Here is a 23882-nt window from a genome sequence, read left to right as displayed (position 1 = left end):
TTATGCACATAGGAAATAATTATTACAACAACTGCAGTATATGAAAGATAATAAACAAAAAGAAAATCCGGCAAAATATTAAACCCTAAAGTTCCCAAAGTTCTGTTTGGTTTGTTTGTTTACTCTTTACTGAGTAATGTATTAATCAATGATTAACTATTAAGACCACAGAACTGCGATATATGGCGGAAGAAGAACAAGAAAACATATACAATAAGGCACCATAGACACCTTGCAGGGCTTGGCCTCTCAATAATAATAATAAACTGTATTTATATAGCACCTTTCATGACATGAATGCAAAGTGCTTTACAGAGCAATAAAATGAAGCAATAAAATAGGCTACATTTTATTCTGGGAGTCCTGTCTTTAATAACTGAGGGGTTACAGAAGTATCAGTATACTACAAGTTTGTTGTATTTCAACACTCTTCGTGTCTTTATTTTCACAAAATAAAATAGCTTATAAACATTTGAGCATGTGAAAGAATAAACTAACAAATATGGTTTGAGTGATCTTTATTTATAGCGGTTTGTTCAGTGGGAGACTGCATGTCAAACAGTTCAATTCCTGAGCATTTTTCAGATATTATTTGTGTTGTGTTGTGTTGTTGTGTTGTGTATTCAATAAAAGTGTCATGTTGATTTGCTTTGGAACATTATTGAATCATATTCTGAATGTACAGTCACATTTCCTAGAGAACAGCAATTTAGTTGAAATGCTGTTTGTTTGGGATTATAGGCTCTTTTGTTTGATTTAGACAATTTCATCCAAGAATGTTATGCAAGAAAAGAACAACAGAACATAAGTTAAGTGACTTACTTGCAGCCTGACTGCTCACTGCTGGACTCATGCTTGACCTGAGACTTGAACATAAATTATGGCATTAAAGTGGCTTTAATTAGTTTTATATATAATTAATTCATAATTATAAGTTTAATTAATAACGTTTAATACAATGTAACTTTAATGCCACTTTAGATGTATCGCTATCCTGAGTTAGATTACTAAACTGTACTACTGAATCATCTTTTTTAATTCATGGGATTTCTTAGATTTGATTGTTGTTGTGGCTTGGCTTATCGTTGCTTGCAGCTATATTTCTACAGGTTATTATGACCTATTATTTTATTTAGTATCAGCCATATATTAGGCACTATATATGCTCTCTTATACCTCTTATCTTTTTAACTGCATGATGCACCACTAAGAATTCCACCCACCTTACTTGTAATGTGATGTGATAATGAAGATTGATTCTGATTCTCCAGGGCTCGGAGTCTGATCATGGTTGTGCCCTATACCTGACTTTGTCAAATGGTGTGTTAAAGGCTATAGGTTTCAGACAGAATAGTAATAAACCAAAAGACGAGAAACAGATGCGCGTGGACTCTCAACTGAAATGTGATGCAGTAAAGTCGGCTCTCGAGTGTGGACAACACATTAATTTAATGTGGAAAGGGACACGTCACTCCTTTTGCAACCAGATCTTATATTCATTATGTTTGGGAGACAAGAAACACTTTCCTGGGGGTTTTTATGTGCAGGGTAATATGTGTTTTTACTAGATGTTTTAGTATTTCAAAGTGTCCATGGTGTCATGGACACCGGGCTCTGCACTTACTTCCTGGACTACATGTTGTCTCAGTAAGACAGCCCTCCCACTATCCACAAGGAGGACCAGTGCACCAAAGCATTATGGGAATGCACAACCTGCCTAGTAGTAACATCAAATAGGCCAATTTTTATTTTATTTTTTTCAAACAACATTTTTTTTTTTGGTTTTTGAATTATATTTGTATTCATGAGAGAACAATGGCTTCTATTATAGCATGCCAACTTTCCAGGAATATAAAGCGCATACAATTAGTTTGGATTATCCATCGATGATGTCACTGGTAGGCAGGTTTCTGTCCACAGTTGTCCTGTGAGACACAGACCAAGTAGGAAAGAAATGGTACCATAATTATTATAATGAGCATTAGTGAGGACTTTGATACTTTTCATGTCCGTGAGACATTTACCGGTATGTAAACAAATATAATCAAGTGTTTTGATATTCTCATTTAATTTCTGGTTGATAGGATTGTGAAAGTCTGCTATTGTTAACATGCAGGTGGCCCATGAAAGCAAAAGGCATTATTAGCCAACCTGGCCATCAATGAACAATTATTAACTTTTGATTGATTGATTGATTGCTTGATTGATTGAAAGAAATAGCAACAGAATGCAGTCAAACATTTAGTCCAAAAGGGATAGCACAAACATTGCGGTCTTGTTTCCATTTACGCCCTATGGATTCAACTCATAGACATGACATGAAGAACAATGACACAATTCAATATCCTCACAGGACAAAATGGGCCTGCTGAAAGGTAAGGTGGATTTTCAGGCCTTTCATGCCTTCTGGCTGATGTTAATGTGCCTCTTGTAACAATAATAGTCCTTCAGTTCTTCCACTATATTAGGCTATTAAATGCTGTCAGTTGTCATCTGTAATGTGTATATATATATATATATATATATATATATATAATACATATGTTTTATTCTATTATGTTGTGTATGCCTGCCCCTGCATTCCCCTGTGAGCTGTGCTCTTTGTTTCCTTGTGTTGAACTGGGTGTGTTGATTTGTTGCTGTTGGTGTATAACAGCCTTACCTGAGTCTTATTGTGTTATGTCTGTGGACTGGATATGGTGCAAAAAATAAATGTCCTTTGGGATAGTTACCAGAATCTGAAAGGAATACTACAGCTCATATATATACTACAGTTCACCACTACATGGAGGAAACAATTATAGGAAATGACGATTTCTTACATGAGAGGCGTGGTGGTAAAGTGCTTAGTGGTAATAAACTACATTATGCCCTTCTTTAGAGATTATGTTAGGATATTTCCCCCTCACTATATGAGTTAAATATACACAGTTGTATGAGTGGCAGGGATAATGATTTGTAACTCCATGTGGGATCCAATTATGTTTATTGATCTCAGGTTTCTCACTAATTTCCCATTCCTGCCTTGTGGCTATATAAGTGGGGTTATTTCATACAATGATTGCAATCATTCAACATAAGCCTATAAGGTCTTATTATTATATAAATAATAAATCCATTATAGGTGTCACATTCTAATTGGTTTGTAAGAAGGTAAAGGGCCTATATAGGCCTATAACTTTTAGAGAATGATAAATGCTATATGCTATTGTCTTTGCTGGAGGAAGAAATCATGGTGAGGCACATCAATCTTTATTACCGGCTATCTCCGAGTCCAGAACATCCAAGGGCAACAGAAATATTGCACGCGGGAAGAACATTAATCTTCTTTCACCTGTCTATAGATTTTTTCCCCTTGTCTGTGTGGAAATACATTTATCCCTATACAGTAACGACTCTTTGGTGTACGTTACTGTTTAATAGAAGTTGATTCATTGTTGGTCTAAGGCTAAAACGGAACACACACACCCACGCACGCACGCGCGCACACACACACACACACACACACACACACACACACACACACACACACACACACACACACACACACACACACACACACACTTGTCACTTTGTTTTTTGGAATACCATAAGTTAAAACCCTCTGTCTATAAAGCCGATTGATTGATTGATTGATTGAAGTAGTAATTAACAGTTTGCAGAATTACAGTAGTACATTTCAAGCACAACTCGATACAAAAAACGGTTTACTGTGAGTTAACAGAGTTTCCCGATAGGTTACATTTACAATAATAGATTTGAATGCACAAGGGTCCGCAGTCTTTGGCCCCACCCTCGTTGTACCTGTCGTTCCGTGACAGGCTGATGAGCTGAAAACGCTTCCCATCGATGAGCTTACACATCCCATATCCCGGAGGGGCGGTTATGTTGCGATAGGCTACCTCGTCGTCAGGGTCAGGCGAGACAACTTTTTCGTCAGGTGACTGAGAGTCTGACAACTTTTTTTTTTTTTTCTTTTTTTTAAATTATTATTAGAATTTTCTTCACCATTGTGTGTTTGTAATGGTGTCTAGTAACACATAGGGTAAATTGTGACTGTGACAGCTGCTGAAAGTTGGGGTAGGCCTACCATTATAACAACCAATATAAGGCAAAATGTTCTAAATTTCATTATGCTTTAAGTAGCATGTGACGTGTCAAACTGTAGGGTATTCATGATTTTGAACCCATTCCAAGCATAGTGGAATGGGTTCCACTAAAAACTAAAAACACTCCTTGGGCTAAATTCGGCCATATCACTTGCCCAAATGTGCTGTTTTTAGCCCAAGCAGTGTTTTTCGTGCAAAACTAATGCTTGGAATGGATTCAGAATCATGAAAACACCTATATGTTACACCGTACGTCATATATGCTACTTAAAAGTTTCATTTGTGAAGAAATGTCTTGGTAAGAAATATATTCCCAGATTTGACATGATTCTGACAATTGTCTCTGACTAAATGGGTTGATGACACAGCTCTGATTTTACACAGACACAGTCATTATGTAAATGTATGGTATCATATGTCGTATTGTATGAACCCCCCCCCCCAAATAAATGAATAAAAATAAATAAAAATAAAACATCATTATTTCAATATTCTACCATACAATAGTCTACCATCCCTTGTGTGTTTGTGTGTCTACTTACCAGTTGCCCCCCCCCCCCTCTCTCACACACACACACACACACACACACACACACACACACACACACACACACACACACACACACACACACACACACACACACACACACACACACACACACACACACACACACACACACACACACACACACACACACAATTCGATATTATTAAATAATATCGAATAGTGTATTAATGTACATTTTCCTTATTTGGACAACGGTTGCCATGACAACCATCTATCAAATCACATGCGTGACCGTCCGTCCAGCCTATGGCACGGTATCCCTCTCTAGCCCGGGTAGCCCCGCCTCCTCCCACGCCTCTCTCTCTCCACCGGCGTTCAGTCGGTAGCAGCGGGCTTTTTTGCAGGCTTGCAAAGTGGAGCATGAGAGCGGCGCATTCGGGGGATGTTGTACTTGTAATGCTATAGTTTTCGAGTAAAAACACAGGGTAGAGAGAGAGAGAGAGAGAGAGAGAGAACAAAAACATAAGGCTAGAGTGAAGGTCACTGCAACCGGGAGACAAGGGAGCGTGGCTGGCGGAGGAGGACTGGAGGAAGTGGAGGAGGAGGGTTGCTCGCTCTTTTGCAAAACCACACACACCGCGCACATCAAGCAGACATGGCGGAGCACCACGCACCCGGCGACGGGAAGCACAAAGCGTCCCCGGCGGTGCAGCAGGGCAACAGTCGAGCCGGCGTCCTCCAGGCTGCTGCGGGAGGAGGAGGAGTGGGCAGCGGGAAAGGAGGCCTGTCAGGCGGACTAACGCAGCCGGCCGGGTGGCAATCTCTGCTCTCGTTCACCATCCTCTTCCTGGCCTGGCTGGCGGGGTTCAGCTCGAGACTTTTCGCAGTGATCCGCTTCGAGAGCATCATCCACGAGTTCGACCCATGGTAAGGCACGCCGCGCGCGCGCAGCTTGCTGCTTGTATGTATGTATGTATGTATGTATGTGCGCGCGCGCGCGTGTGTGTGTGTGTGTGTGTGTGTGTGTGTGTGCGTTGTCATTGTCCTGTCACATCAGCAGCACTGTAATTCCCGTTGGTGATGGATGGTTTATAGTATTATTAATAACACAATAATAGCCTCATGCTACCTGCCTCCAAGCCAGACAGTCAGACAGTCCATAATGAGATGTCGATTTTTATAACTTTCTCCTAAAATAGGTATTTTACAACAACATGTATTAAAGCATCCTCATAAAAGTGCTGCTTCAACTTTACTTCGAATTATACTGTGTAATAAATAATATGATGACGAGTGCAGTTGGACAAGCATGCTTCCTCCACTGCATTTTCCGAGTTGAATTGAGGCATTAATGTGTGCATGGGGGGGGGATTATTACAGTATGATCGATTTATCTGAAAATGGGATTTGGCAGAAATTCGGTCGAGATTTCCCTGTGACTTATTTCATTTTATGAGCTGTGGCTGATGATCGTCTGCTTTTTAAATGACATGATCATGATCTGTGCCATTCCCTCTGACATAGCATCTACTATACTGTAGCTGTGGCAGTCCATTATGACACCACACATATAGGGACCCGGAAGGCAAGGCAGTTGATCTTGGCTTCCCCTTTCATAACCACTAAGTGACCGTGTGTCACACTGGAATCATTCTTTCAACATGACGGTGTTCTAGTTTGTCCACAACAGTTGCAGTGCATCGTTCACCCTGTGATTGTGATAGACTTATATGTTGTTGTTTCATTCAAACGGATTGAATGATTTCATTTTTGGCTGGGTGTCCATTCCAAGAACAGGCGTTTCCTCTCCCTGGTATGGGTTTCCTTATCTGACAGCGTGTCACAGGCAGCTTGTTTGAAGTGAACTTGCAATGCATTTTATACTTGAGTGCCAAAGAGCTGCATTATAGGGATTGGAGTTGAAACGGGTCACCTGATCCACGTGTTTAATCCTGATTCCTGACTGGTTTATACACTAAGGAATAATTGGAGCAATGTTAGACTTTGTTTGAGTGCAAAATTGTGTCGCAAATTCCTTGTAATCTCTACTTATTAACCCCCTGCCATCAAATCTGATTATGTCGGGGTTCTTCTTGTGGGCTAGCTCTTTTAATCTGAAAGATTTATGGTCATTCACTTCTGCCCTGGATTATTATTAGACCGCTGGGGCCAGCTTTACCATGGCAGTGTGGTCATTCCAACAGCTACATGGTGCTATGACGGCATTTGCAATGCATTTATAAGTGTTATTATAGTGCCTAATCGGCTCCAGTTGTTTTTGAGGGGCGTATATACAGGTTTAATGTTTGTTTTTAGTTCAATGTTTGGTGTAGAAGGAATACAGGAGCATATCTATGAGCCCTGATGGTCCCAGTCAACTAATACACTACAGGATCTATCGTGGCACAAGGGCAGTTTCTATATGGCCGGTGGCTTGCTTCCTTCCTAAATTGTATTGTTTATGGCCTGACAGACTGCCAGTGAAGAGGAGAGGCTATTCTTTTGAGGGTCCCTCCTATGTTCAGCTATTAGTATAGATTTTCGTCTCACACAAACATAAAATTCCAATTGACAATGAATGGAGAATTCACGTCATGTAATTGTGTTTAATTTCACAACTCTGAGAGCAACCTCTCATAGGCTACAGGATACATCAAATATAAAGTAATATGGCATAAAAGTGTGTTTTTTTTATTATTATTTTGTTTTACCTGAAATGTAGTGGAGTAGAAGTAAAAGTATTGGAAATTGGAAATACTCAAGTAAAGTAGAAATACCTCAAATGTTTAACATATCCACCCCGCCCCCTATCCAATCAGAAGCCTTCCCAGCCCCAAACCTGATGTGGAATGAAATAATGGGATTTAAAAGTATTGTCCATGTAAACACTCATTCGGAATGACCATTTCCCATGTAAACACGCAGCAAAAAACTTACTTCTGAATTAATTAATTCTGAAGTTTTCATTCTGAATGAAAAAGCCCTCATGTAACCGCAGCCAGTGATTGGAGAATTTACGTCAGACAGTACGTGTCTGAGCAAATCGACATGTTGAATTATGATGATGAGAGCGCCCCTCACCTCACTTCACACAGGTGTGATTTCTAGACTATTATTTCATTAAATATGTTGTACTAGAGAGACCACTACAGACAGAATCTTCAAACCTTGGCTGCACTTCTGTTTGAAGTAACTATAACATTCTGTTTATAAATATAATATAGCAATGCAGTGCATGCATGTGGAAAAAGAAAGTCTGAATTGTTTTGTTCACAGCACAGATGAGTCGCCAGACTCGCCACTGCCAACAGAAGACTGTTATTGCACTGTAGTTAAATGCAATTGTTGTTATGGTCCAAAGGTACAGTATGACAGGAGATGTAGTCTCCTGTCAATGTATTTTCATATTTTCAAATATGGCCTCCATTGAACAAAGTTTATAAGTTACATCTCTCTAGGTCGTCCTCAGAGTGAAGAGCCCTCCATCGTCGCTTCCAGTCATCTCGGTTCTCCATATACATTTGGCCAGCTCGTTAATAACACCCGTGTGAACTGAGTGGTGCAACAGCGCACAACAGCGCCCCTACTGGTACTAATAGTCATACTCGTGCTCATTAACGTCACACGGACACATAGGTGCACGGACACATGAACACATAGGTGAACACGGACATTGCTGTTCCTTGGAGTGGTTGCACCACTCAATAAGTTGTTATAGGGCACATACCACATCATGGGCTCAAAATACCCTCCTGTGATGTTCCGTTTTATTTGAACATGCTGTAATATTACATTCCACATTTGGGTTGGAATTTGTTTGTTTGTTGCCTGGACCACAGAGGAAGAATATAGTCTCCACTATGGTTTCAGAATTTAGACTAAATGCCGTTTTATGCTTTCAGACACACCATCTGTACGTGTCTCACAGTGCTCTTGAGCTTTGTGCATTCACACTGTCTGCGACTTTCTGAAAGCCTCGGCAGAAGACGTGTACCAGAAAGTCAATGTGGTCTCAGACATCTGTGGCAGCGGTATAGCTTATACCTCATCCTCGTCTTAAAACCCCTCTTTTCTCGGCTTCTTTTCCAAGATTGAGGTTTTGGATCAAACCGGCGATGTTCACGCCGGCGCATTGCTACAGTGTTGCCGCATCGCGGTTACAATGTTAATGTTTTTTTGGGTGACACATATATATATATATATATAAAGAGATCGGGATAGAATTAGCCGTTGCTTCCGGTTGTGAATTGGGGGTCTTCAAAATATGACTGGGACTACAGACTGATACGTTTGTCGTTTCGCCGTCACTTGACTTGGTGCGACGCGTCGTTCAACACATGACACTCCAAGGCAGCACACATCGGTCTTAATGGACATCCACGCATGTTTAATATAAACATGTATGCATCGTTCAACAGTGAAGGCATGTTGACGTCAAACAGAAAATCCAAGATTTTCCGTTTCTTTGAAACCTCCAAGGTCAATGTAACGTGTTATGTCCTCCTGCCAACCTGCAGACTCCTCAGAGTTTTGACACGTTTTATTGTTTATACACAGAATGTTCCTCTCACATAAAGGGAAAAAAAGGTGAGCTATATTTGAACTTTTGAATAGGGCTTATTTATTTTGTCAGATCTGCCAATTATGTTATCATGTATTACAGCTGAATATTTGAGTTAGTTTTTGACAGCTAGAAAAGAGGATATTTGTTTATGACGCCTAATGCTGAATGATGGTGGACGCCGGGCGTGACGCTACCCCCCATTGTCTGGATGTTCAGACCCTGCTGTTCTGTGCCTTCGACTCTGCTGCGCCGAGCTTCAAGTGATCTGCACTTACCAGAGAAAAAGGTTAAACCCCAGGCAATTTGGAAAAGGCAAAATTGGATTCGTAGATTAAACATCAAAATGTCTGGCTCGTTTTGAAATGCAAACATTTTCTTTCAGAGGCTGTCCTGAATTGCAGTCAAGTGCTGCTTATCAGACTCTGCTAATTTGCTCTCTCCTAATATTTTGTTATTATTAAGCCCAGGCGACAGTAGATTAAAAAAAATGCATTTATTTCCTGTCTCTTCCATTTAAAAGTGAATTAGTTCTCTGTGCATTGTGTAACACTATTTCCTGACTTGGAAATTATTCTGTAATCACCTTCTGTTTATCATTCAGGCAGAACTTCGTTCTCAACTCCATGACTCAATAAGTCAATAATCTCTGCTACAGTAAGCTTACCAAGACTTGTACAATTCTAGAATCTTTACCTTGTGGAGGTGTTGAACTCCTCCTCAGCATCTCTGGCACAAATATCACCTTTATTCAATATTTGCTATACAGTATGTTGCTTTTGCTGCTGCATGGAGGAGATGTTCAATATTGCTCCAAGGGTGAATTCAAATCTATCCCACTTCTCTTGAAATCGTCTGACCAACTTTATTGACTTTGAGAAAATAATATGGATTTTAACCAGACTAGCCTCTGTAGAGAGAGCGAGAGAGAGAGTGTGTGTGTTTTTGTGTGTGTGTGTGTGTGTGTGAGAGAGAGAGAGAGAGAGAGAGAGAGAACACGCGCGTCTCTCTTTGTGCACGTGTTGGAGGTCGATTGGGGTTTTTCATGGTGAGTTATTTGTTAGCAACTCCTACACACAGCCTGACTGGTTGTCATACCACATCCTGAGCCCAGACTGTCAGGAATTTCGTGGGGTAGCAGGTTATGACATTTGTTTCGGCATCGTACTACTATACTATAATTAGTGTGAGAAAAAGCCTTGTTTGGGGAGTTCTACTTGGAATCAGTCAAGTTATCACCACCTCGATTCAGAAAGTCAAGTTGATTTTGCCTGAGGAGACTAGTACAGGAGCAGAAGCCTGTGTTAACCAAATAACGAGACAGACAGATTTTCTTTCATCTGTTTCTCTCTCTCTCTCTCTCTCTCTCTCTCTCTGTCTCATATACACACAGCAGGAAACATGAGTTGTGTTCCATTAGTTCTTTGCACTGCAGTATATTACATTTTCTTATTATGCCAGATGTAACTCAATGAACTAGATCCTTATTTTCAGTTTGTTTCAACAAGAGCAAATAATTTACCAAAATACAATTCTCTATTTTTTTTATTGGCATGGTAAGTTAAAATATTCAATAATGTTGTGTGTTTGCAGTTTGGTAAGCTATGGGAAATCTTAAAACGAGGAATCAATCTGATTGGTTGAAACAGCCTTCTAACCGTGGGTTAAACCAGCACCATTCACCACGTAATCAAAACAAAGAATTCAGCTGCTCTGTTCTCCCAGAGCACTAGCAAACTCGGTGGCTAGGCTAGCTAGTTTCTTGGGACATTTGTGGTCGTAGTGACTACATCTGTCATTAATTTTTTTTATCTTTCAGCAATTATCTTAGTTTGAAGGGTAACTGTTGTATAATTGCAATATTACAACGTGATTATTGCCACTTCAGTGATGCTTGCGGAACTCGACTTCGTCTCGTTCCTGACCGCATCACTGTCGTGGCAATAATCACGTTAACCCACACCCTCTTGTGTAATATTGCTTAATTAACCCATTCTGGGCGAGAACCCCTTTTGGTGTTAGCTATTGAAAAATAGCAGATCTACATGCTCATAGCGAGCCACTCGGTGGCGCGCTACGAGCTTGTAGATCTGCTATAAAAAAAAAAAAAACGAATAACGAAAACATGAGCTTACAAGTAGAGCTGCATGCTGTCATCATCTAATTTATTTCCATGAAAATATGTCGGGTTAATAATAATATAGACTGTTGGAGCCAAAGTGCTCTTTTGTTTGTTTTGTTTTGTTTATTTAAACGAATTAATGATGAAGTTAACGTGTCCTTCATTACGATGACGTCATGGCTATCCGTCAGTCAGAATGGTGGGTGGTTGTCATAGAAACACTCATTACCTGTCAGTGTGATGGCACTCAGGTGCGACAGGGGAAGACGACACAGTTTTCGACCGTGCATGGTCGATAGGTTCAGTTGTTTGTTTGTTTGTTTGTTTGTTTAAAGTGTACACAGTTTATTTACGTTTGAATACTACTGCTGAAAGAAAGTGGATATTACAATAAATGGATTGACATATCCGAAAGTAACACAACTCTCTGGACATTGAATTAATCACTGCACGCGTCAAACTCAGTTCAACCCAGTTGCCCTGCTGTTTAGCCTACTGGTACAGGCTTCACATAGACTTTAAACAGCATTTAATTATTTGCATATAATAAGTGCTGTAAAATGTTTTGACATGTAGCCTATTTATTCTTAAAAGATTAAGATCAATTTAATTTTTTTAATCTATGCAATATTTTATCTATTTATCTATGCCAGGAGAGAAAGGGGGGGAATTGACACGATTTGAACCCGGACCAGCTGAGGAAATGACTGTAGACCTTTTTTTTAATATGGAATATGCTCCTAGCAGGCGAGGTTGATCCACTGGGGGTGCCCCACAATACATTTTGACCGTTTATAAAACATTGTTCAACAGCCATGCTGTCTCTTATCACTTAATGGAAAATGTGTTAACGGGCAACACTGTGGAGTTTATCCCCCTTGCCACAATTTCTCAATGATTTTGGGGCCCACATGTGTTCTTTATCATTTACTATAAGAATGGATGAAACCTCCCTCCCTGCGTGATATTGCCTTCCCTCCCTCCCTCCGTCCCTCCTAAAACATCACATCTGACTCAAAGTGGATTGTGCCAAACCCAGGGCCTGCTGCTATAGCAGAGCACAGCACAACAACATCAGCTACTGCAGCATTGTAGAGGGACATACATTGGTGATTGATCTGTGTACCAGACACTTAGCTGGAGAGGTAACCCCCCCCCCACACACACCACACACCACACACACACACACACACACACACACACACACACACACACACACACACACACACACACACACACACACACACACACACTGCAACTCTCTGTCTGACCCTATAACAGCTTATTAAATATTTAAGAGCAGAGACGGTGTCCAATTACCTTATGCAGAAGGTCTTATCCCAGGACTTGATGCACAGATTTCTCTCTCTCTCTCTCTGTCTCTCACACCCACACATACATTCACACTCGAGCACAAGCATATGCTCTCAGAGAAAGTAACTGTATCGCTGGGAAAATCTATGCAAGTGTTTAATTATAAACTAACCTCATGCCACCCCTGCCCGATTACATGATCCCAATCCCAATACACCTCTCGTCAACAAGAACACCGCCCACCCCACCCTACCCCACCCGAATCGAATGCCCACACACAATTCTTTGAGAACGGATACTCACCCGCTCTCTTAAATTCCTATCAGTCTATCTCAATGTCAGCTCATTATATGTTCCGAGTCCCTTGCACCTAAACTAATTACTTGTATATTATGAATCTCTTCCCTGGCAATAAAAAAGTGCTGCTTCTGAGTTTAACCTTCCGGTCCAATAAACGGATGGAAGTATTTCACACGCAATGGATGATGTGTCGTCCAGTGATATTTGTTATACGTTTACCCGCACATTGATGTTCACATTGCAGCGAGGCTGAGCTTCATGATGTGGCCATATAGCTAATCTCTTGGTTTGCTAACTGACAGAATCTTTCAGTAGAAACAAAGCCTGCGGCTCGCTGGGAATTTTCAAGTGTGGCGTCCAGTGTGCCAGCAGTAATGATTGCATTTTGTCTGCCGTTTCAATCGTCTCCACTTCAACCTTTCACAGCCAGCCGAGGCTTCAGAATCGGAATGTCCTCAGAGAGGGAGAGAGAGAGAGCTCGAGAGAGAGCTCGGGGTATTCATGTCCTCTCCCCTGTGGAACATACGGTACAGGAGGAGAAATGCAGTGTGTGCGATGATGACGCTCTTCACTCTCCCCGGCGACGAGCTTTTATCCTCCACTTTTTCCCGAATCTGGGGACTTTCTGCTAAGCTCTGCACGATTAACTGCTTTTTTTTCCTCCCTCCCTCGCGGGTCGCACGGCAGACCAGCTCCACTAGGACTGCCGGGGACCGGGGGGAGGCAGTGGCGTCCGAAGTGTGCGTCGTAATTTGTTCGTGCATGACGGCTCTGTCCCCTAGGGAGCCACCTGCAGCAGATCTCCTGGCTCCAAGGTTAGCGGGTATAGCCCATAGGGGAAGAAGTCACAGTGGAACGTAGGCCATAAAACACACACTTCATTTTATCCCTGGTTTTTGTTCTGTTTATTGGATTCTTTGGTGGTGTTTTTCTGCAGAGAGATGTCTCGGGCCCGATGGCGTAATATAGACGCACATGGAAGGTACACGCGTATGTGCCTCATCGCTCCCCGCAAGGAAAGACATTTCCTTTCATTCGTATTGACCAATTCAAGCAATCCTGTAGGCCTACTGGCAAATTCAAATAAAATTGCTTTTTTTTTTTAATGCGGCTGTATTTTGACCCCCTTCACATTTTCATTAATATCCTCGTTTCAGCTTGAATGGTGTCCGTGCGTCGCCGTCCCGAGGCCGTGCCGGTTGTTGGCTGCTTTGATGAATGCTTTATGGAAGTACAACAATGGGTGATTGATTCCCACTACAGTAGGTAGGGAGGGGAGGGGGGGAGGGGAGGGGGGGGGCGCAAGACAGTTGATTCATTCAAGTCAAATTGAGAATGGCGAATAACCCGATGTTTTATTTATTTATTTATTTTCTCTCCAAATCCCCAGACGAATTGCCTGTCAGACAATTTGATTGTGAAAGCACTAGTGCGTTCGGCCCCTAATGAGACGTGTTTCCTGTCAGCAGCCAAAGAGGCCACGTATACCTCACAGATAGCCTGATGGAGGATGATAGCGGCGAGAAGGAGACCAATTTGTTTGTGTGATTAATCGCCGCTGTTACACCTTTTTTAGAGGCATTGGCGTGTTTGCATTGGAGTTCAGCAGAGCCACATAAGCATTGCATAAGATACGATTATTTTTTTTGCGTGCATGTAATGTGGACTGCATTGTGTAAACAAACACTGAAGACAGAGGTGAGGACGCAAATTGTGATTGGCCAGAATGCGATGATGTATTTATGAAGAGCGAGTGTGATTTTCAGTCCCCGGTTCCTGACCGTTCAGTATTGCTTTACAATGCACTTCACGTTCCCATTCACACACACCACGACACGGTAACGCCGGTATAATGTGGTAAATGTTGACACACACCGACGGCAGAGGCAAGCCAATGCAAGGCACCGACCTGCTCATCGGAGTCGAGTAGTAAGCGTCTCCATCTATATAGATCACTTAAATCCTCATTTCGGTGTCGCTAAGTATTGATCATTTTTGTCGTCACCGATATAGATTTGTGTTTGCATGGTGAGCGTTCGGGCATGGCTCCTGTGCCTGGCTGGCTGGCTGGTATACTGTATAACCTGCAAAGCAGCTTTACAGTTAGTCTATCTGTACCCACCAGGACCCGTTCTTCTACCTGCGACTTCTTTGTCTTTCAGTCAGGGGGAAAGCATGTCTCTCCGGTCTCCGCAGCTGGAAACTGGCGTCTAACAAGATTTTAAGAGCTGTGATCTCTGACGAGATTTAAATCCCCCAGTGCTCCAATTCTTTGCTCTTTATTGGAACCTGCAACCATGGACTGTCACTCTGGTACTTTTCTCGACTGAAGCATAAGCCTCAGTGCATTTGAAGCAATTGATCTTGCTCGCGTTCCGCGCCCTTTCCTTCATATTGAGAAGGAGATTGGCTTTGTGCAAACTAAGGGCCGATTCATACTCCTATTTTACCGCTGTTTCAGCGCTGTAGTGCCGAAATGATTTCGGCTCGTCAGAAATTTTCAGTAGCACCGAAGAGCCGACTTTAGGACGGTACCCGCCCCCCCCCCCCCCCCCCCCCCCCCCCCCCCGAACCTCATTGTAGGCTCTATAGCGCCGAACCGACTTTTATTCGGCTCTAAAATGGGAATATGAACCGGCCCTAATACACACCACCAGAGTGCAGAATGGCTGTGTGTCACTGATGGCTGCTGTAGTATAAAGATGTTTGTAGAGTTTTATGATGCTTTATTTCATACAGGATAGTGCAAAGACGCTCACAAGGAGCATATTATGGTCTGTGCACTAACTGGCTGAGCCACCACGCACCCCAGCCCACTGGCAATTGATGTGATTGTTGTTCCCCGACGGCCAATCCAGCACAGAGCTCAGAAGGAATAAGGTGTCCTCGTCTTAGAAGGAATTGCTCCTGTGATAGACAGCACCTTTGTGCTCTCATTTTGTCATTTCTCATACAAAATATGTGTTGATGATTAGAACCCTAACGATTACACAAGAACCCTAACGTTGATTGTTGAACAAATATGGATTTTTTTACATTCAAATTTTCACATTTTTACAAACGAATCATCTTGTTCAGTTGACCCCACTGAAATCGTTTTTGTATTTGAAAGGCTACTAGTTTGCATTACGGCTGCAATGTTTGTCAGTTCCTGCCCCTCCATTTGATTTATTCAGTATTCTGAGGGGGGAGGGGGGGTGTTAGTGTTAGTCTAGTTTCAGACGACTAATTCTACAGTTGACATCTAAAATGTGTTTTGGCGGGCCTTGATGCCGTCTTAATGGCGGAATTGACTCTTGCTGAAAATAGCAATAGCAAATAGCTATTTTCAGCATTCAGTGTACAATGACTTATACTGGATCTCTTGTCCACTAGTCCCTGACATTTTAGTCTAGTTTGTATGTGTTGACAAAATTGTCAATAAACATTGTATCATGGTTAAATGATGATAACATAAATTGATGTACGATAACAAGAGCGCCCCTCATTTCACACTGGTGTGATTATTTCCTCCTATATACAGCATTACAAATGCCATTGACAATAAACGGAGAACTAATGTTTGTGTTGTCTGAACAAACATACGTCATATGTGTCTGCGCATCTTCCGGCCGATAGGTGAGAACAGGTTTCACTTTGCCGATGTGCTAATGGAGGGATCATTGAAAACAAAGGCGACTTGCATGCTTTGCTATTAACAGAAATTTGCATGCACAAGGGCTGCCAGAGTAGGCTATCTTTTGTTGTCTTTTTCACCACCTCTCTTCGAAGTTAGACTGGCAAGCTCTAAACTGACTGGGCCTCTGGACCCTACGCCGTGATCTCTCACACTCACGCACGCGCGCACACACACACACACACACACACAAGCTCTTGTAGAACAAGAACTTGTAGGTCTGCTATCTTTGAAAAATTGTTAAAATGTGCCTAAAATCTTGGGTTAAAAGGGTAGAAAATAGTGTGTGACCGCGCGTCTGTGGGAACCGATGGAGAGAACCGCAATTATTGTAATGGGTACCCGGTGCCCAGGCACGTTGGGTTCGGTACATGAGTGGTCCCGAGGTTCAGGGACCCACACACCCCTTACTCATGACATCAGGTGGAAACTGGCAGCCATGACTAAACCAATCACATTTATTTTCATAATGGAAGTCAAACGGGGGGCCTCTGATCGGCCTGAAATCTGTGTCTCTGATGAATATGCCATGGATATGTCATAGATGACTGAATGACCACAGGCTGGTCGCTCGCACCACAGGCTGGCTCGAAGTCCAAGTTGCACATTGAAGCCTTCCTGTGTGCATGGGGACATAATATACGCTTGGCCTCCAGGGGAGCAAATTGTATTTGTCTGTTGTTTTTTTTTTAGCTATTAGTGTAGTTTTCCATCTTACACACACATTAAATTCCATTGACAATGAATGGATAATTTACTAGCAAATCGGCTATTTCGTCCTACACAGACGTTATATTCCCATTGATAATGAATAGAGAACTTTTACGTCATAGCGTCTGAGCAAATCGGCTTGTTGTCTATTTTCGTCCTACACGACGAATGCCCCTCACTTCACACAGGTGTGATTTCTTCTTCCACCGAAAATTGCAATTTGTACTTTTTTAACATTTACCGCCAACACCCCTATCTGGTGTTCTGTCTGTGAACTGTAATCAATTCATATTAATAGGCCTGGGTTGCAGCCTGATTCGCTGCGTTCCGTGGATCTGAATTGTCACTGCCGCTACTCCGTCTGGACAGAGGCTGCCCCTCATTTCACCCTGTGTGGAATAAGGGGCGCTCTTGTCATCGTATATATCAATTGATGTTAGCGGACAGGACATTTGACATTGCTACATAAGGTAGATAAGGTGGTGCCGTTTTGACCAAGCGCTCCCACCAACATGTGATCGGTTAGCTGATTTTCTCGTTTACATATGACGTAAGTTTTCCCTTCAATGTCAATGGTGTTTAATGTTTAATTTACGTCATATTTAGCGGAATTTTGACCTGTTTGACCTCTGCTCTGTTCATTGTCAATGGCAAATATTGAGGCGTGTTGGGACAAGATTTAGCGGACATTTGACCTGAATTCCCCTTTCATTGTCAATGGCAAATCTTGAGACGTGTGGGGACAAAAGCTATTTATCATATATCATCATATATACATCACATTCCGTGCTCAGCCAATCGTATACATCACATTCCGTGCTCAGCCAATCGAATCATCACTATGTGGTACACGCAAATGCACAAAGCTGGGCAAAAAGCAATCCCCAATCCAACCGACAAAGCTTCAGAGCGCCAAAGCATTCAGTTCAGGACTAGATTTTATAACCAGTGGTCCTGAATATTGTCCTACTATATATTCCCTTCTTTTCATATCCTTGTCAGCTTTGCCTTTGCAGGGGGGGTCTGCCCCCAGGCGGTGGCGGGGCGGGGTGGGGTGAGGTGGGGTGAGGGAGACACAGAGTCAGCCTAGGGGGGGTCCTGACAGCCAGCGGACAGGAGGGGGGTTCACAGGATGGAGCGGAGGGAGATGTCTGCTTATCGCACTGCTCGCGCGGCCCGTCCCTCTTACTGACAGGCCTCGGCGTGCAGCTCTCTGCAGGGGAGCCCACCTGCATGGAGGGGGAAGGTAGAAGACAGGAGAGGTGGAAGAACGAGAGAGAGAGAGAGAGCGTCATTATCTTTTTAGGTCCCAGCCTCCAGTTAAATTAAATTTCTCGTATGGCGGATAGACGCCTTTAAGCATAAGAGCCCATTTAATAAGATCAAGTACTTAAATAATCTCTACAGAATAGTTCAAATACTTCACACTCCTCTCCTTGAGTCATTTCTTTTCCCTCTTACTCTAATCCCACCAAAGCCCTGCAGGAACACTCTACAAATTCACTCTCAAAGCACGAGCGGCAAACATCAAGACTCGAGATAAAAAGCCGATTTACTTGAAGCTATAATAAACAGACAGAGATTGTTATTTGGGAAGGCTGGCCGGACGTATATAGTCCCGCCAGTTGAACGACTTCATAATGACGGTGATCTCTCCTCAATTAGTTGATTACAGTATCTGTCATGTCCTCGTCCGGGTCTCTCTTCTACTGTCACTGGCTGCATTCGAGGCTTTTCATTGGCCTTTTGGCTTGTTCCATGGCAAAAAAATGATTGGCCAGCTGTCTGTTTGTTGGCATCTGTGGCCATGGTCCCATGTGGAGAGGAGAGGAGAGGATGTTTCACAGAGGAAGGCACTGGATATGTTGGGGCCCCTGAAGACGGACGTGCATCTTGTGCCTCTGTCGCGGGCCTGCTGCTTCAGAAACCACAGCATCTTCTTCTGGCAGGACTTTCAACCAGCCTTGCCCATTGCAGCTTTGCCAATCGGCATCTGTTCCCTCTGCCCCCACCAACCCCGCCCCCCTTGTGCGTTTTCCTGCTGCAGATGCTTCTATTGTTCAGCCATTGTGCTCATTTTTTCACTTGTATAATTTGGTTGAACTAGGATGACTTCATCGTTGCAACCATGCCTGCTGGCTGGCTGGCTGGGCATGGCATGGCATGGCATGGCGTCATAAGAACAACGTTCTCTGAGGTCACAGTTTGTTTTCAGGCTGCTGGAGCCAATGACAGAAAGGCAATTGCACGGTGCGGTGTCGTCCTCTCTGGGCATCGGAGACACAGTCTGATGGATGGAAAGGAAGGGCATGGTCTGGAAGGGAAGAGGGCACTGGGAAAAGATGAAATGGAAATGATGGATGGTGGAATGGAGCGGTGTCCGGTTCCGTAAGAATGACAGGTGGAATGGACTGTCATCCCTGCGACAGCATGGAGAGGATGGGGGCTGTCGGACACCTGTCATATCATCTCCCTTATCGACTATTGCTGTTGGCAGGTCGTCTGGGCAGACTAGGACAGTTGGAGGGAACGGGGCAAAACCACAGGTTTCGAGATTGGACTGCGATAAAACATCAAGTTAGCGCATTCCCTGGTGTTGGCGTAGATCAGGGCTATTCAACCTTTTTTTTTAAGAGAGAAAGTTACAGGTATGATGTGTGCTAGATTATCATAATGACAGTAATCATTATGATTACTCTCCCTCCCTCCCTAGAACAACATATTTCCAGATGTGGGTCGGCGGCCAATTACATATTATTTTTGGGGCATGACAATGTTTGAGAACCACAGACACACTCTCGGGTCTAAATGGGTTAAAAGCCAGGGTTGCCTCAGGGTCAGAGCTCCTTTGCATGCATGTACTCCTCACTCTCCACCTGTCTCTGTCCATAAGACAACATGACCATAACAAAGAATGAATTACCAATCAGCGAAGCTTATTGGGAGACGTACATTGTATAGGTTATTTGTCTAGTTTTGTGTAAAGCATATTGCGTCCATACATTATTTAAAAGACTATCATTGTTTTTTGGACCATAGGTTGACGAAAAACAATATTGTGTTTAATTATTTTTAATAATAATAATATATATATATATATATGTGTATATGTGTTTTCCATGCCATAACTTTTAATCCAGTAGGACAAAAGCACTTTTTGTGTTCAATTGCATACGTTTGTTTTGTTTGTTTTCTGCACCACAAGAGTTGAAATGACTGCTAAAGAGTGGAGAGACAAAAGGAGATTGAAATTAATCACAGCCAATACATTAATGAAGAGAGTTGAGACGTGCCCTTCCAAACTCCATTACAGGCTATTTAATTTCCAAATTGAGCGTATTGTTTGATTTTAATACCCGCAAGGATAGGCCTTATATTAAAAATGTTCAGGCAGTTTAATTATAATAAGGCTGTGATGGGTTTATTCTGACTACTGTAGGGAATTTCCAAATTAATTGATTCTCTTCAGCCTTATACTGAAATGGTCAAATTATAAACAATGAAAAATGGAGGAATATTGGGGAATCCAAACTTGGCCATTTTGTTTATAATTATGGTTTGGGGAGTGAAAGTTTCACAGTAGATTGTGGAAAAGCCAATATGCTGGCGATGTCATTGTTCTGTGAAGTGCAACATTGGATTTACTAACATAAATGACGCCAGACAAAATAATTTCACGGATAACCATGATTGCTTTAATTTAAACCCAATGTTTAGTGTTAAATTGAAGTCAAATGGCACGTGTAGCATGTGCATGTGCTTAAAGGGTAAGACCACTTTTTTGAGGTTTGGGTTTTGTAGTTACTTTGCCATGATGCAACTCCAAATGTGGACAAGAAATTAAAAAATACTGCTCCTCATTGACTTACATTGTAGCTAAAACAGCTCTCAAATTCACTCTTTTAGTATGTAAACAAACACAAACAAAGTTGATTCAGACAATATAGAGCATCACCAAAACTCATGCGGTTTTATTTTTAACAAAAATGTTAGATTCCTGTTGATTTTACTATTTGAAGATCCGGATCCACGGATCCAGTCCGGGTTTTCCTCCCAATAAAATGGACAAATCAACAGGAAGATAACATCTTTATGAAAAAATAAAACCACATGAGTTTTGGTGATGCTCTATATTGTCTGAATCAACATTGTGTTTGTTTACGTACTAAAAGAGTGTGACTTTGAGAGCTGTTTTAGCTACAATATAAGTCAATGAGGAGCATATTTTGAATTATCAATTTCTAATCACTGGAGCAGTTATTTTTTATTTCTTGTCCACATTTGGAGTTGCATCATGGCAAAGTAACTACACAACCCACACCTCAAAAAAAGTGGTCTTACCCTTTAAACATCTGCCCTCCACTATGACCCTCCTCAGGGGGCGACGGAAGGCCCGATGCATTGGTACATGATGGCTGAGCAGAGGGCTCTCCTGTTGGCAGCAGTCTAAACCCTGCTTCTTTACAGGTTGTAAATTGGGATGGGAATTATCAATAAATGTTGATAACCTTATCGATCTATTAACCGGTTAGTTAGTTGATGAGCGCTGTTTTTCTTTTCTTTTTTGAGTGGTGCAACCACCCCTACAACCAGCAATGTCCGTGTTCACCTATGAGTTGGTTCACCTATGTATGTATTCATGAGCACCAGTATGAGTACCAGTAGGGGCGCTGTTGTGCCGTGCAGAAACAGAGAGAGAGAGAGAGAGAGAGAGAGAGAGAGAGAGAGAGAGTGTTGCACTGTTGCCTGCTAATGAGAGAGAGCGAGAGAGAGAGAGAGAGAGGCATGAGCTCTTGAACACCTAGTGTTTTTGTTGCTTAAAATGAGATAAACAACAACAGTTTTACTGAAATAAGTATTTTGGAAGTAGTTTACTACAATAGTGAAAAGAGAGAAATAAAAAGAGAAGAAAAACGAATTTAAACACAGAACCACTTCAACAACAACAACGAGCTAGCTAGCTAGCTAGCATGCTAACTAGCTGACTACAGCATTGAAAATAGAGGGGAGAAAAACGAACTTAACCACAGAACCACTTCTTCAATAACAACAACATCAACAAAGAGCTAGCTAGCTAGCAAGCATGCTAAGCAGCTGAAGAAGACAAAAACAGTGAAGAGAGGGAGAAAAAAAAACGAACTTAACCAACAACAGCTAGCCAGCTAGCAAGCATGCTAAGCAGCTGAAGAGGACAAGTCAAGAACAGATCAACAACTTGTTGTTCATTATTGTTGGGATGTTTATTGACTTTTGTTTTGTTGTATGTACGCTTTGGCAATGTAAAACATATTTATCATGCCAATAAAGCCTTTCGAAATTGATATTGAATTGAGAGAGAGAGAGAGAGGTTGCACCACTCGTTTCACACAGGTGTGATTTTATTTATTTTTAATGAGGATCTTAAAAATCTACACTTTGCTGATGCACAGAAAGAATACAAAAGGCATGCTTATATTCCTTAATCAAATATTTATTTGACCATTTGCGATACAGGTCGGTCAACGGCATCTTTGTATCAGGAATACAATGAAAGGAAATGCTGAAAATAGTAAATCGGCTATTTTCAACATGCAAACAAGTGTTATGGTCCCTCAGTTGTCAGATAGACCATTGGTTCCCGAACCTTTTCGTTTCGGGGACCCCCAAATTGACACTAATTGGCCCACGGACCCCCCCATTTGAAAATATATACCAGGGACCCCCAGAGAAGATTTTTACGGCTATAGCAGTGATTCTCAACCAGTTTAATTTCAAGGACCCCCAGTTTGATATGCATTAGTCTACGGACCCCCATTTAATGGCATTTCTATCTCTGAGATCCCCGATTTATATTGTAAAATCAATGTTAATTTAACTCTTGAGAGTGTACAAATGGACCCGTTATGGTCCATTTGGTTCTTTTTGTACACTCAGAGTTACAGACCCATAACTTGGTCCATTTGGTTGCAAACTGTCATTTAGCTGGGTCCCCCCTGGAACTCCCTCAAGGACCCCTGGGGGTCCCCGGACCCCACTTTGGGAACCACTGAGATAGACCACCCTGATTGGCTAGAACCGCCGCACTGAATGCACACAACGCTCAGCACTTTGATTGATTCAAAAATAATAATGCATAGGACCGAGGCGATCCATTTCTTAACGATAGCGGACAGTTTACAACCAGACTCGACGGAAGAAAGCAATCTAAAAAAACTCCACTCGGAATTGTCCCTCTGGGTAAAACTTCATTGTTGTCATATTTCTTGTCTTGATTTTATTTCAACAAAAACAACAGTACAAAGGTGTAGGCTGCACTGAGTCTGACTGAATAGATTGGTTTGATTCAAATGTCCTGTTTCATGTCGAGGTAGAGAATAAGATCGTTCCATCACACAAGACGACGTCGCTCGGAGAGATGCATTGTCCGCTCTCCATAAATGTCAGTTTATAGCCTGGGTTTTTATTTAAACCATTATTTCACCTAACCTTATTGAGACTACAGAATATACATATAACATATGACATTTTCATTTGATCTTGCAAGAAAGATGTGATCTTTATGCCATATACAAATTAATATTTTATGTGATCAAAATCCATTA

General features: G+C 42.0%; 1 protein-coding gene across 2 annotated transcripts in view; it reads left to right on the top strand.

Annotated features, from left to right (window-relative positions):
• The first annotated feature begins 4996 nt into the window (after positions 1-4996).
• Positions 4997-23882, top strand: part of LOC310868270 (dolichyl-diphosphooligosaccharide--protein glycosyltransferase subunit STT3B-like) — a 171290-nt gene continuing 152404 nt past the window's right edge. For both annotated transcript variants that reach the window (XR_014570071.1, XM_083778623.1), the window contains exon 1: positions 4997-5544. Coding sequence is in view for 1 of the 2 variants with exons in the window: in XM_083778623.1 (XP_083634749.1) it covers positions 5273-5544 (272 nt within the window). In the remaining variant the exon portion in view is untranslated. The remainder of the gene's footprint in view (positions 5545-23882) is intronic.

The sequence above is a fragment of the Protomyctophum parallelum genome (genome assembly GCF_964188405.1).
Source record: "Protomyctophum parallelum genome assembly, chromosome: 1".
Lineage (NCBI taxonomy): Eukaryota > Metazoa > Chordata > Actinopteri > Myctophiformes > Myctophidae > Protomyctophum > Protomyctophum parallelum.
This window is presented reverse-complemented; position numbering and strand designations above follow the sequence as displayed.